General features: G+C 45.4%; 1 protein-coding gene across 2 annotated transcripts in view; it reads right to left on the bottom strand.

Annotated features, from left to right (window-relative positions):
- STARD8 (StAR related lipid transfer domain containing 8) overlaps positions 1-13,546 on the bottom strand; it is an 86,488-nt gene extending 72,942 nt beyond the window's left edge. For both annotated transcript variants that reach the window (XM_043458747.1, XM_043458748.1), the window contains exon 1: positions 13,331-13,546. In XM_043458747.1, the coding sequence (XP_043314682.1) occupies positions 13,331-13,375 (45 nt within the window). In that variant the 5' untranslated portion in view covers positions 13,376-13,546. The remainder of the gene's footprint in view (positions 1-13,330) is intronic.
- Positions 13,547-14,101: the final 555 nt, after the last annotated feature.

Below are 14,101 nucleotides of genomic sequence, written 5' to 3'. Positions count from 1 at the left end.
AGAGCTTTGTTAAGAGAACATGCTAGTCATAGCAAACAACCTTTTCCAACAACGCAAGATACGACTCTATATATGGACATCACCACATGGTCAATACAGAAATCAGATTGATTATGTTATTTGCAGCTGAAGATAGAGAAGCTCTATACAGTCAGTGAAAACAAGACCAGGAGCTGACTGTGGCTCAGATCATGAGCTACTTATTGAAAAATTCAGACTTAAATTGAAGAAAGTAGGGAAAACCACTAGACAATTCAGGTATGACCTAAATCAAATCCTTTAAGATTATACAGTGGAAGTGATAAATAGATTCAAGGGATTAGATCTGATAGAGTGTCTGAATAACTATGGACTGAGTTTCATAATATCGTATAGGAGGCAGTGACCAAAACCATCCCAAAGAATAAAAAATGTAAGAAGGAAAAATGATTGTCTGAAGAGTGCTTGCAAATAGCTGAGGAAAGAACAGAAGCAAAAAGCAAAAGAGAAAGGGAAAGATATAGCCAACTGAATGCAGAGTCCCAGAGAATAGCAAGGAGAGATAAGAAGGCCTTCTTAAATGAACAGTGCAAAGAAATAGGGGAAAACAATAGGATGCATAAGATGTGAGATCTCGTAGAGAAAACTGGAGATAGCAAAGGAACATTTCATGCAAGGATGGGCACAATAAAGGACAGAAATGGTAGGGACCTAACAGAGGCAGAAGAGATTAAGAAGAGATGGCAGGAATACACAGAAGTATACAAGAAAGGTCTTAATGACCCAGAAAACCATGATGGTGTGGTCACTCACCTAGAACCAGACATCCTGGAGTGTGAAGTCAAGTGGGCCTTAGGAAGCATTACTATGAACAAAGCTTGTGGAGATGATGGAATTCCAGCTGAGCTATTTCAAATCCTAAAAGATGATGCAATTTAAGTGCTACACTCAATGTGTCAGTAAATTTGGAAAACTCAGCAGTGGCCACAAGACTGGAAAAGGTCAGTTTCCATTCCAATTCCAAAGAAGGGCAATGCCAAAGAATGTTCAAACTACCATATAATTGTGCTCATTTTACATGCTAGCAAGGTTATGCTCAAAATTCTTCAACCAAGGCTTCAGCAGTACGTGAACCAAAAACTTTCAAATGTACAAGCTCCATTTAGAAAAAGTAGAAGAACGAGAGATCAAATTGCCAACATTCATTGGATCACAGAGAATGCAAGGGAATTCCAGGAAAACATCTGCTTCATTGCCCACACTAAAGCCTTTGACTGTATAGATCCCAACAAACTGCGGAAAATTCTTAAAAGAGATGGGAGTACTAGACCACCTTACCTGTCTCCTAGGAAACCTGTACGCGTGTCAAGAAGCAACAGTTAGAGCTGGACATGGAATAATGGACTGATTCAAAATTGGGAAAGTAGTATGACAAGGCTGAATATTGTCACTTTGCTTATTTAACTTATATGCAGAGTACATCATGAGAAATGCTGGGCTGAATGAATCATAAGCTAGAATCAAGATTACCAGAAGAAATATCAATAACCTCAGATATGTAGATGATACCACTCTAATGGCAGAAAGTGAAGAGGAACTAAGGAGCCTCTTGATGATGGTAAAATGGGAGGATGAAAATACTGGCTTGAAACTCAACATCAAAAAACTAAGATCATGGCATCCGGTCCCATCATTTCATGGCAAATAGAAGGGTAAAAAGTGGAAGCAGTGACAGATTTTATTTTCTTGGGCTGCAAAATCACTGCAGAAATTCACTGCAGCCTTGGAAGGAAAGCTATGATAAACCTAGATAGCATATTAAAAAGCAGAGACATCAATTTGCTGACAGAAGTTGGTATGGTTCAAGTTAAGGTTTTTCCAGTAGTCATACAGATGTGAGAGTTGGACCATAAATAAGGCTGAGTGCCAAAAAATTGATGATTTCAAATTGTGGTGCTGGAGAAGACTCTTGAGAGTCCCTTAGACTGCAAGGAGATCAAACCAGTCAGTCCTAAAGGAAATCAGTCCTGAATATTCACTGGAAGGACTGATGATGAAGCTGAAGTTCTAATACTTTGGCCATCTGATGTGAAGAACTGACTCATTGGAAAAGACCCTGATGCTGGGAAAGATTGAGAGCAGGAAGAGAAGGGGGTGACAGAGGATGATATGGTTGGATGGCCTTATTGACTCAATGGACATGAGTTTGATCTCTGGGAGATAGAGAAGGACAGGGAAGCCTGGCATGCTGCAGTCCATGGGGTTGCAAAGAGTCAGCTACAACTTAGCAACTGAACAATAACAACAACATCAATGCCCTACTACACTATAATAGATGCTAAGGATATAGCATAGATTTAGATAGATAAGGTCCCTGTCCTCATGGAGCATGGACAAATCATAAATAGGCAAATAAGTCAATAAGTAAATTATAGCTATCAGTAAGATCCAAGAAGGAGAAACCTTAAAACCAGGATGAGGTAGAGAGTGACAGAATAGATGGAATAGGCAGGGATTGCTTTAGAAAAGGTGACCAGAGAGTGTCTCTCAGGGGTGCTGAACTTTGAGCAGAGGCTTGAATGACAAGAAGGAGCCAACAATGTGACAATCTGTGTACAGAACATTCCAAACAGAGGTTGAAAGAGTCAAGTGCCAAATTATACAGGGTTTTTAAGGCCAGGGTGAGGATTTTGGCTTTGATTCAAATGATGTTAGGTAGCTATTGGAGGGCATAGAACAAGAGACTGGCAATATCTGACTTACATCATAGAGAGATCACTCTGGCTGCTGTGTGCAGAATGGATTGTGGAGATAAAGAGGAAGCAGGGAGTCTCTCTTAGAAGGCCTTTGCAGTAGTGCAGGTAAGCAATGTTGGTGGCTTAGGTTAAAATGATAGTGGTAAAGATGTGAATACAATAGTTAAGGAAATAAAGAAGGGTTCCTCTTAGAGGTAGGAGAGATTTCTTGCCTATTCTCCTGCCTTCAAGTAGCTAGTCTCTAAGCCAACCAAAATCTTGTAAGGAAATGAGTTGCCATAGTACTTTTCACCTCTCTTATCCCTGCACAGATTGCTATACCAGGTGCAGACACTTGACTACAATGATTTCTAGTCCCAGGAGATTAATATCAGCCCTAGAGACCCTGAAATGAAAACAGTTAAATCTACCTTTGTAGACTGAAAGGCAAAATCTGGTGAATCTCCAACCCACAATTGGCCACAAAAGAGAGTAGGGGTAAGAGGTGTTCCCCTTGAGTGTTCACTGGCAAAATCCTCAAGAGACATTAGTCTCAGGGAGATGGAAAGTTCTAGAATGAGATAGGTATAAAGAGAGGGAAAAGCCCAATTGAGAGAGACTAATGAAATTCTCCTACAAAGCTCCAAAGTGGACCCATGATTAAGCAAGACAATATAATTTTCAGTGGTGGAATAAAGGGGAGTAAAAAAGAAGGTTGAAGGTGTGGGAGGGAAAGTGGAAGCAGGGCCCTGTGAGATCCTAAATGTGACAGTTTTGGAAAATTAGGAGATGAACTGGGGGGTAGGACACACTGTTACTCTGAAATCGTATTCTATTCATATTAAATTCCCTCCTCTCCTACCCTAACCCACTAAAGGTGTAAGGGAATTAAGGATCATTCAGGAGCTAATTAGGTTTTAAATTTACACAGGTATTTGCAGGTTATAAATAAGTAAGCTATCACAAAGTAGACTGTCATAAACAAGGTAGATTTTCTTATGCTTATGTAACATATGAGGAAAATGAGGGCCAGAGAAGAGAAAATACTTATCCAAGGCCACACAGCAGTAAATGGCAGAACCAAGTTTACAGTTTAGGCTGATGGGACTCCCAGTTTTATTTATCCTATTCTTTTCTCTCTGGGGTCCAGGGTAACCTGACCATGAAACCCACTCTGCTTTGGACCCTGATCCTGGCACTATTTTGGTAGCTGAGAGGCTTACAAGGGAAAATGGGGCATGAAATTTTACATTACAGAGTTTGCTACAGGATGAAAATCTTTTTGTTTCTTGGTTGTAAAACATATTCTTTTACATGGAGATTCTGGACAGAGGAGCCAGGAGCCCAGCAGTTGTAGAGATAGGCACTCTGGAAGAAGACTCAGGATTGTTGGTAACAATTGGTTCCCATCCAGTTGGTTACCATCCAATGACTCATTCAGTTATTCATCTATTCATTTACTCACTATGAGCCTCTAAGGGCCAGGCCCTTTGATAGGTACCCAGGGCTTCAGATAAATTAGATATATTCCTTCCCCTTGAGGAATTCATGGTCAAGTGGGGGCAAGAGGTAGGCCACAAGTACAAATCATCACAATTCCATGTAAATACTGGAAAAAAAATCATGACGGGAGGAACAGAAATAAAGTCAAGAAGGTATGGAAGCATGAGATTTGAGGAACAGTGTATATCTGGCTTGAGAGCAGAGTGCCAGACAGAGAGTAAGAACTGGGAGCAGTGTGGAGCAGTGGTCAGGGCCAAATCATGAAGAAACTTGTAGGTCAGTGTGATATAACTTGAACTTTATCCAGAGCCCAGTGGGGAACTCTAGAAGGTGCCTAATCAGGGTTTATGTTTCAGAATGCTACTCTGTCTGTTGAGTGAGGAATTGGGAATCTGAGTGGGAGAGGTTAGGTACAACTTGAGACAGGGAGGCTGGAGAAGATTGGGTCAGTGGCCTTTGGGATCAGAAAAGAAGGGACTAATATATGAACTGTCTACATAGTGGGACCACAGTAAGTGACAGGATGTGGGAGGTAAAGAGAAGTTGAGGATGAGTCCAAAGTTTCTGGCCTGGGCAACCAGTTAATAGCACCAGGTGGAGTTGCTATTAACTGGGGTCAGGAACAGAGGGAAAGGCCTGATTGGGGTAAGTGGGAGGGTAATTTTCCTTTGTAATGAATCTCATTCTGAACCTCTCAGATTTGAAGCCTATGTGGAATATCTGCTCAGAACTGTACAGTAGCCCCAGCAGTGGACCTGCAGATACAAATTTACACAGAAGCAGACATGGTTCTTGTGTTTGAGGTGCTTGCCATATAGTGGGAAACAGAGTAGCTAGACAGAAAGAGACAGATACAGAGTTTTTGAGAGAAAAAGAGAATTTTGTTGAAAGAGTATAAAAAGAGAGAGCCAGAGCCCAAAACGGGATGGATACAGGAAGCTGGTTGTTGAGTGAGAAGTCAAGGGGTCTGAGAGAAGTAGTTTGGAGGCCATCCACAAAGGCTACTGACAGGCTTTGTCCAGACCTGAAGAGTTCTCAGCATCATTGGTGGATTCAGAGCTCACCATTCCAGCATCCTCTCTGCTGGGCCTGCAGGCTCTATGCCCAGTCCTTGCCCTCCTATCTGAAGGCGAGTCAGTGGGGACTTTTCGTCTTTTCCTTGCCTGGCTTCCCTGCTCCGCCTCAACCCCTGGCCAGCCCTCTGCCACAGGGCCCAGCCTAGGGCTGGTCATGAGAGCACGTTCTTGACATTCCAGCCTCCCCCAGCCTTCTCAGCTGGACCACACAGAGCCCTATTCACAGTCTGAGCCCCCCTCCTTAGTGGGATATTACCACCCTCAGGCCCAGACTGTGTGTTGCCAAGAAAGACTGTGGCCACTGTGGGAAGCAGACTCCCTGATCCCTCCATAGTTGATTCCTCTGTCTCTTGGGGTCTCTCTGTCAGTAGAGGGTTCAGTGGCTTTGGTTACTTGTATGTGCATGAGAGTACATGTGTGTTCTATGCACTCAGCCAACTTCCTTTAGGCTGGGCCTAAAATAGAGGCTGTGTTGGGCTGGACACAGGGGTGGATAAGACACAGGTTGGATCCTTAAAGGAGTTCACAGTCCAGCATGGAGGTAGCTGGGTACATGGAGGGTGGTGTGTACATGAGGGCTGGATTGAACCTGCCACCAGGTCTTCAGTTGGAGCACTGGTGTCATGGTGTCACTTTTAAACCCCATCCCAGTGGCCTGGGAACATGTGTTCATAGGTAGGGTGTGAAATCTGCTGGGTGTGAGGTGGTGTGGTCCTTAGGGATGCCAATTTCTTCTCTGGAGAGAACAGAAGAGACATTTAAAGTGGGAGAGAGATTTAAAGTGGGACTGAGTGATAGCAGGCATTCTGGTCATGTGCCTTTGACCAGTTTTTTGCTAGACCTCAGACTAGTTGCCTATAATGATAGGTGGGTCCCTGATCATTCTAATCCTTTCATCACAAGGAAGAGGGTGAAGGACAATTCCAGCTGGGAAAAGACACTGTAAGAAAGGATTTCAAGAAGGCCTTTGTAGAACTCAATCTGGGACAGCATTTTGAGGAATCCCAGAGTGTTCTTTTTTCCTTTCTCAGAGGGTGCAAGCTATCCCAGACTAGCTTGAAATGTGTGAGCCTCTCAGAAGTTCTGACTCTCCTTTCCTACCCACCAGAACTACCATGGTCTAATAACCCACCCACCCCTAAAAAGGGGTCCAACCTGTAGCCTCAGGGATGCTGATCTGTATATCATTTTCTAACTCACCCACTGACAGATATCCTGTTGCCTTGGGCTCTTTTTGCTTTAATTCCTTCCTGCCAGTCCTGGTGGAGTGTCTTTTGCCCGTTCCCCATTCTCCACTCCTCACTTGGCCTGCAAGGCCACTCCAGGTCTGGTTCCTTGCCTTTGGGCCCCTATCCCCCCAGCCTTCTCCAGCCTCATGCCTTACTGCCCTCCCCACCTCCACAAGAGGCAGAGAGCCGGGCTGGAGAGGAGAGACAGCGAGAGGAAAGAGAGAGAGCACAAACAGCTGCAACTCCCAGGGGTTCTCTGGACAATCTCAGGAATGTCACATCCCAAAGATTTGATTTTCCCACCAGCCAGCAGGGACCCTCTTTCCTGCCCAGAGCTTGGGAGTCCCTCTGGGAGAGGGGCCTTAGACAGGGTGAGTGCAATAAGGGACTGGAGAGGGGAGATGCAATGGTACCACAGCAGAATGGGGTCTCTTTTCCAGATTCTGAACTAGTTTGACCCAGGGTGGGAGTAAGGGTAGAGATAGGAAGAGCGAGTGGAATGGCCTAAACAACTCACTTCCTGAGCCTGAGGGTAGTAATATCAGTGTCTCCTTCTGTCTTTTTATCTCCACAGTATGTCACCAATTCTAGGCTCTCTTTGGGCAGGTAGAATTTCACCCCATTCTATGGATAAGGAAACTGAGGGCCCAAGTCATGGGCCCAGGATCACAAGAGCAACCCATGAACTATCTTCAAATTTAAGTCAAATTTTCTAAGTACCTACTGTGCAGCAAGCCCTTTCACGTGTCACCCTTGCAATCAATTTTGAAGTGGGGACTATTATCCCCATATTGTAGATGAGGAAACTGAGGCTCTGAAAGGGGAAGAAAAGGCAGAATCTGGGCTCACAGTTCCATTTCCAGCAGCTACTACATTGTATCATTATACTGCATTCTTCTCTGAACCTCCCAGGGGGACCCAGGCCAGATTAGCTTAAAAGGCCAGAGAATTTTAACTCACACCCATTTCCAGGGCCTCAAACCCCACTTCCCAAATGCAGAACTTCCTTTCCTCTGCCCCTTGGCAGTTGCAGCCTTGGAGCTGCTGGTCTAACTGGACTCCAAGGTCCCTAGTGGCAGTGGCTGCTCAGGGGTGGGCCAAAGGGATGGGATCAAGGAGTTCTACTCCCTAACTCCACTGTGAAACCTCTGACCCCACATCCCAGCACAGGCTGCCTGAGCTGTTGCTCCCTGTTATTGTTACTAGTGACTTGGAAATGCAGGCCAGGCCCTGGCTCCCAGAGCTTCTCAGGCTATTCTCCAGCCCTAGGGGCTGCTGGGAGGACTGGCCTCCAGGGCAGGCTCATTTGTCTGAGCCTGGGCTCAGCTCCACTCCCCGGGGAACTTGAGTGGAAATCACTGACATTTGGGGAGCAGATTTTTTTTTCACTTAGCTTAAAAGTTCAGAGAAGTATATATTGTCAACTTGAAAAAAAAAATGCACAACCTAAAACTTTAGAATTACTTGAGAAATTCTCAAGAAAAACTTGAGAATTTTATTTGACAGCCTTTCTGAGGGCTTCAAGCCCAGAAGACAGCCTCTCAGATAGCTCTGAAGGACTGTCCCAAACATGTAAAGGAAGAGCCAGTATATATGGGGCTTTCAAAGACCAGATAGTTGGAACATCAAAAGATTACTGTTAATTAAACAAAACCAGATATCTCAAGTTAATAAATGTAGCACTTTTCTATGTATGGGAAGATGCAAGAGTCTTGCTTTTTTTTTCAGTCAATGATAGTAAGTATAATGAGAGTATTGAAGCTGGAAGGACTTTCAGAGATAAACCAATCTAACTCCCTCATTTTATAGGTGGAAAAAAACTGAGGCAGAGATTACATAAACATAGTGGAAAGAACATGGATTTTGGACCTTGATTACCTGGATTTCAAATCCCAAGTTTATCACTTAATAGCTGTGTGACCTTGGATAAATTTCCTAACTGTTCTGTATTTCAGTCAAATGAGAATGATGAGTATAATAGCACCCACCTTGTAGAGTTGATTGTGATAGTGAAATGAGTTAATATTTGTGAAGGACTTGGTACAGTGTCTACCATATACCATGTGCTCTATAAATATAGCTAATCACTTCTTTCTGCAGTGCTTTGGGCTGGGGCGGGGGCGGAGGCACAGTGTAGGGAACTGGAATTGCCAATCTGCAGGTTTTCCCACTTTCTTCTTCCTCCACCAGCCATATCATCAGGCATGTTCTCCACTCCCAGTAACTCCCACTCATACTCTTTTTGGTACCAAAGAAGCTGAAGGCAAAGTAAGATGTGTCCAAAACATGAATCAGAGTCAAAGCTTTGATTCCTATTCCTCATCTTACCTCCTTAGTGCCCATGGGCACTTCTCCCACTCCCCAGAACAAATACTGTCCAATCTCAGATGGTTCTTGAGCAAACTTCACCAACTGTGTTGAGATGAGGCAACTGGAGGAGAAGGGGCAAATTCTGGAGGTCCTCACCCCTATCCCTCGATTTTTCCAGCTGTGCTGTTCCAGAAAGTACCCTGGTCTCCAGTTAAGCTTTTCCTTTGCCTTGAGAACTAGGTGGATTTGCACACATAGGAGGGGGTGCTTCAGATTGTGTTCTTGTGTGAACTCAGGAGAGCCCTCGTGCACATCTGCACTCATAGGCCTGGCTGTGTAAGTGTACAGTGACTGGGGAAACGCATGGCATTGTTTGTTGGACCAAAACTGGATGGCCAACCTTGACAAGCTTCCCAGTTTACAAGGGATTTTTCAGTCTGATTTGCTTTGCCTCCCATAGAAGCAGGTAGGTGAGATAAGGATATTACCACATGCGTTTATGTGCATGTGTGTGGCAGTCCTGCCAGAACTGCTGTTATATTCTACCAGAGACAAGCTGTGTTTGGATTTTGTCACAGAGCAAGTAGGAAGACTACAGACTATGTGTGGATCTGGCTCTGTCCTTACCCCATGTGTGACCTTGGGCACATCCCTTCCCCTCTTTGAGCCTCAGTTTCTTCATTCGTAGTTTGAAGAGAGGAAAAGGCAGGGAGGAACAGATGACCTCATTAAACCTTGTAATCCTTGATATTGTGTGATAGCTATGACTGTTCTAAGGGGAAAGAATTGAGGGCCAGCAGGGAGTACTGATCCTCTCAAAGTCACCTAGAGGTCATGGCTGATATGGAACTCCAGCTGTATTCTCCACCTCCCAGGTCAGTGCCATCCAGGACCTAATAAGCTCACCTGATACAAAGAGAGTAACATAAGAGAGGATCCATGTTCTGGGCACTCATTATGTGCATCACACCATGCTTGGTGCTGGAATGGGGCAAAAGGACACATCAGAGAAATGGTCCTGTGTGTATGCGTGTGAGTATGAGGCTGAGGGGACTCTCATGTATACGGTGCTGTGTTGAGAGGTCATGGATACCTTCTCAACCTTCACTGGCCTCCAGGGAAGATGCATCAGACATGTATGGAACTATTTACACTGAGTTCATCTCACATCCAAATACCTTACCCCTTGGCTACTCCTAACTCCAGCTCGAGGCAGTCCTGGACCCTGGCCTGACCTCTTCCTACCTTCCCAGTAACACTAACTTCTGAAGTATCACCCTTCAGCTCCCAAACACGTTGTTTCTGGTCCTAGAGTCAGACAGGGCCAGAGGAGAGGGCTGAAGAGGAGTTGTGGCAAAGGAGCCGGTGAGACTTGAGTCCTCAACCCTGGAGTTGCCAAACATGGAATAACCTTTGTTCTTTGCTCTGATGCTTCCAGAGAATAGTTTGGAAATCTACTGCCAATGGGTCATGTGTATTGACCACTTATTCCATACCAGGCACTTTAAAGACACAACCTTCCCAAATCCTCATAGCATCTCTGTGAGGCAGGCCCTGATTAGTGTTATTTTGCAGACAAGGAAACAGGCTCACAGAGGACTTGCTTAAAAGCACACAGCTCATGTGTGTGTGTGTGTGTGTGTGTGTGTGTGTGTGTGTGTGTGATGGGGTGGGGGCTGGGATACTGAGTTTCTTTGCTTCCTCCTTCTTCAACCATCCTCAGCTGATGGAGACCTCCATGTGGTGCTGGATGCTAGGAACTCAGTTTCCCCATCAGGACCACAAGAAGGTCGAATGAGACATCTGAGATGGCCCTTTCAGCTACAGCAGGTTCAGGCATGGCCATGCCCCTCCCTGTAGACAGCTTCTGCATCTGCCACAGCTCCCTCCCACACAGCTAAGCAATTGCTCACAAGGGGCCCAGCTCAGAGAGGCAAGGTGGCTCAGGGTGTCCCATACCCCTGACTGGGTTTACAAGCCCAGAAGTCCTGCCTATTTGACTGGATTTGCAAAGCAGTAGTGCTGGAAAAGGAGACACAGAACTCAAGGTGTACATAGGTCTGGCAGGCCGCCTCTTATTCTGAGATCTGTGTGTTGATTCATGTCTGCCACAACCCTGTGTGCACACATGTGTCTTTACACAGTATGCATGCTTCTGTATGTCTCCATAATTATGAGTGTGCTTGCAAGCTCATGCATGGGAGAGTATCTGTTTGTGTGCATGCATGCCTACCTCTGTATGTGCATGTGTGTGTGTGTGTGTGAGTCTACATGCTTGTGGATATGTACTATCTGTGTGTGCATGTGTGACTGTGCATGTATTTGCCTCTATGTGTGTATGTGTATGTGCACACACTTGAATGGTGTGTCTATGCATATGTATGTGTAGCTGAGAGTATGCAGAAACACATGTATAGGCTCCATCTTTGTGGACATGCACATGAGTCAATGTGTGCATGTGTGCTAGTGTCTGAGACCAGGGAGAGAGGTCCCTGACCCCAGCAGTCTCTAAGAGACTGGCATGGGTTGAGAGCATTTGCCTGGAGTCTGACAGATTAGGGTAATGAGTGCAAAGGGATTTAAATCCATGCCAAACACCCAGAATGGTTCTCCAGGGAGTGGACAGTCACACCAGTCTGGTGTCCAATGTCATAGGTACTTTCACTTCCCCCTTGCCCTGTTCTTCTCATTGGATCCATCTCTCATCATCTCCTCCCCACTCCTTACTGCCATCGCACCCACCTTCCTGGCTTTCACAATGCTACTTGGGCCCCTCCACACCATTTCTGCCCAAGGCCATTGGAGTGATTTTCCTAAAACTGTCCACTTAACTGTATCCATACTTTATGGATATGAACTCCTCCATCCCCTAAAACAACAGTCCCCAGATTTTGGAATTTCATGGATGAGGAAGGCAGTATTTAAATAAATGAGGAAGGGAACAGTCAGAGGATTGGAAACTTTATTTTCCTGAGGACAGATATTTTAAAAATCTCACACTTCTATTTCATAAAAAGAAATCATTTGAACCCCACCCCCATAAGAAGTAATAGTAATCTCTAAATAAAGAATAGTCCTTTGACTTGAATTAATTTAGCTTTCTGAAAACTGCAATGCATTAGCCCTACCCTTCTCATGTTTTACTGTAGATGAGTGAAAAGCTCATTTGAGAACCTCACTAGGTAAGGGCCAGGAACCCACGGATCAATTCCAAATTCTATGGGAGGTAGACTCTGGTCCTCCATCTCCAGCTCCTCTCTCCTCAAACCCTGTAATAAGGCGCATGATGAAACCAGCCCTTCCTCCAACCCATCACTGCCTCCAGACTCTTGCTGATGAAGTTCCTTCTGCCAGGCATGCCTGGAATGCCCTTCCCCCATTTGGACTGGCAAACTTCTCTTCCTTCAAACTTCAAGCTCGGCCCAAATGTGACCTCCTATGAATCCATTCCAAGCTCCTCCAAGGATGCCAGCTTGACTTTCATCCTGTCTTCTATGTAGTCAGGCTAGTTGTTGAAAGTTCTCCCTACTGGGTGCAACTATGGGAAGCCATATAGTGTCAACAAGACTATGGACTTAGGAGTTCAGATCCCAACTCTGCCAATCATATCTGAATGATCTTGTAAATATTTCTTGATCATTCATAGTGTCCATTCCCCATCTATAAAAGCAGGAAAACAATGGTTTGCTTATGGTGAAAATCACCATCACAGTTGACAAACAGAAAGTGCCTATGTCTGACACATACCAGATATGAAATAAATATCAGTTCCCTGATTCTTTAAAGCAGAAATCATATCCTCTACATCCTCATGGGTCCTGCTGTGCTTGTGCATCCCGCATGTCCAAGATATTGCAAGCACTGAACAACTATTTATTGGCCAACTAACTATCTAGCATATCGTCTGGCATATGTCTTAATAAAGATTTAACACTTTTCTTACCTCTTCTTTGAGGACAAAAGCTATTTGGTTTTTTGTGTAATTCCTATGGTGCCTAGCACAGAGTAGGTATTTAATATATGTTGAAGGAAATTAGTAGCAATAATCATAATAATAGTTACCATTACTTGTATGGTATGGATGCTACATGTCAGGCATCATGCTAGGAACTTTACACACATTGTTTCTTATATTTCCATACATTTAATATGTAAACAATAACACTGATCTCACCACCCTATAAAGTTGGTGTCACTATTGTCTTTATTTTAAAGCTGAGGAAATGGAGGCTCAGAGAGGTTAAGAATCTTGTCTTTGTGGCAAGGCCAGGGAAGCAACAGAGGCAAGTTTTAGAAGAAGAGCCAGCCAGCTGTCTTATTTCTGTGGGAAAGCAGTAGACGATCACAGCTGTTGTCAAAGGTAAGACTTGAACCCAAGCCTTTCTAGCTCCAAGGTAGTCTCAGAAGCCTATTTGCCTTCCAGCCAGCACTCAGTAGTCCCCAGCTGCCTCCTTCAAACCAGAGCAGTGGAGTGGGCTGCGTCTGGGAAACCTCTTACCTTCACTTTCCTGAAGCAAGCCCAAAACACGTCCAACAGAGGCATGGTGGGGTGATAGGAACTGGCAGGGCCCAGCAGAACTCTGCTGGGCACAGGTCTCTCCCTCTCTGGGGACCAGGCTACCCAGGACCAGGGGCTCAGCCAGAGCTAGCTCTGATCCCGCGCTCCATCAGCGGCTCATCTCAGGAAGAGGCGGAGAGCAGTGGCCTGAGCTCAGCTCGCCTGCACTTTTCTCAGAGGGCCCGAGGGAGGGAAGGAGGGAGGGAGGGAGGAAGAGAGCCTAGCTGAGGAGGAGGGGCCAGGAGGCGGGTCACTGATTCAAACTCGGCACCGTTAACCAGTTGGCTGGTACTGGACAGCAATGCCAATTGAAATTCCTCGAATTTCAGCTCCCAAGCTTGGAGCATCCAGCCTGCTGCAGCTTACCCGCCAGTTCTGCCACCTGCACGCTGGCCTGCTTGGCTCTTGCCACCTGCAAATGACACACCAGCCCTTCCTGGGGGCCTCTGGGTAAAACTGAGACCACACAGGGACACTGGAAAGAGTGCCAAGGAAAAGCACCCAGGGAAGAGAGCCCTTGACCTGAGCAGGACTCAGGTTTGTGTGGAGACACAGAACAGGAAAGGCCTTAGAAACCTTTTCTGACAGGAGGCTCTGGGCCCTGGGTCACAGGGCCATCCGTCTCACCCTGCTTTAACGTCAGGAATCATGACTCACTCTGGCATTTTGGGGGAAGCCCCCTCCTTTCTGGGCCTCAGTTTCCTGACTGTA

The sequence above is a fragment of the Cervus canadensis genome, chromosome X, assembly GCF_019320065.1.
Source record: "Cervus canadensis isolate Bull #8, Minnesota chromosome X, ASM1932006v1, whole genome shotgun sequence".
Lineage (NCBI taxonomy): Eukaryota > Metazoa > Chordata > Mammalia > Artiodactyla > Cervidae > Cervus > Cervus canadensis.
The sequence above is the reverse complement of the archived record's forward strand: the minus strand, read 5'-3'. Positions and strand labels throughout refer to the sequence as shown.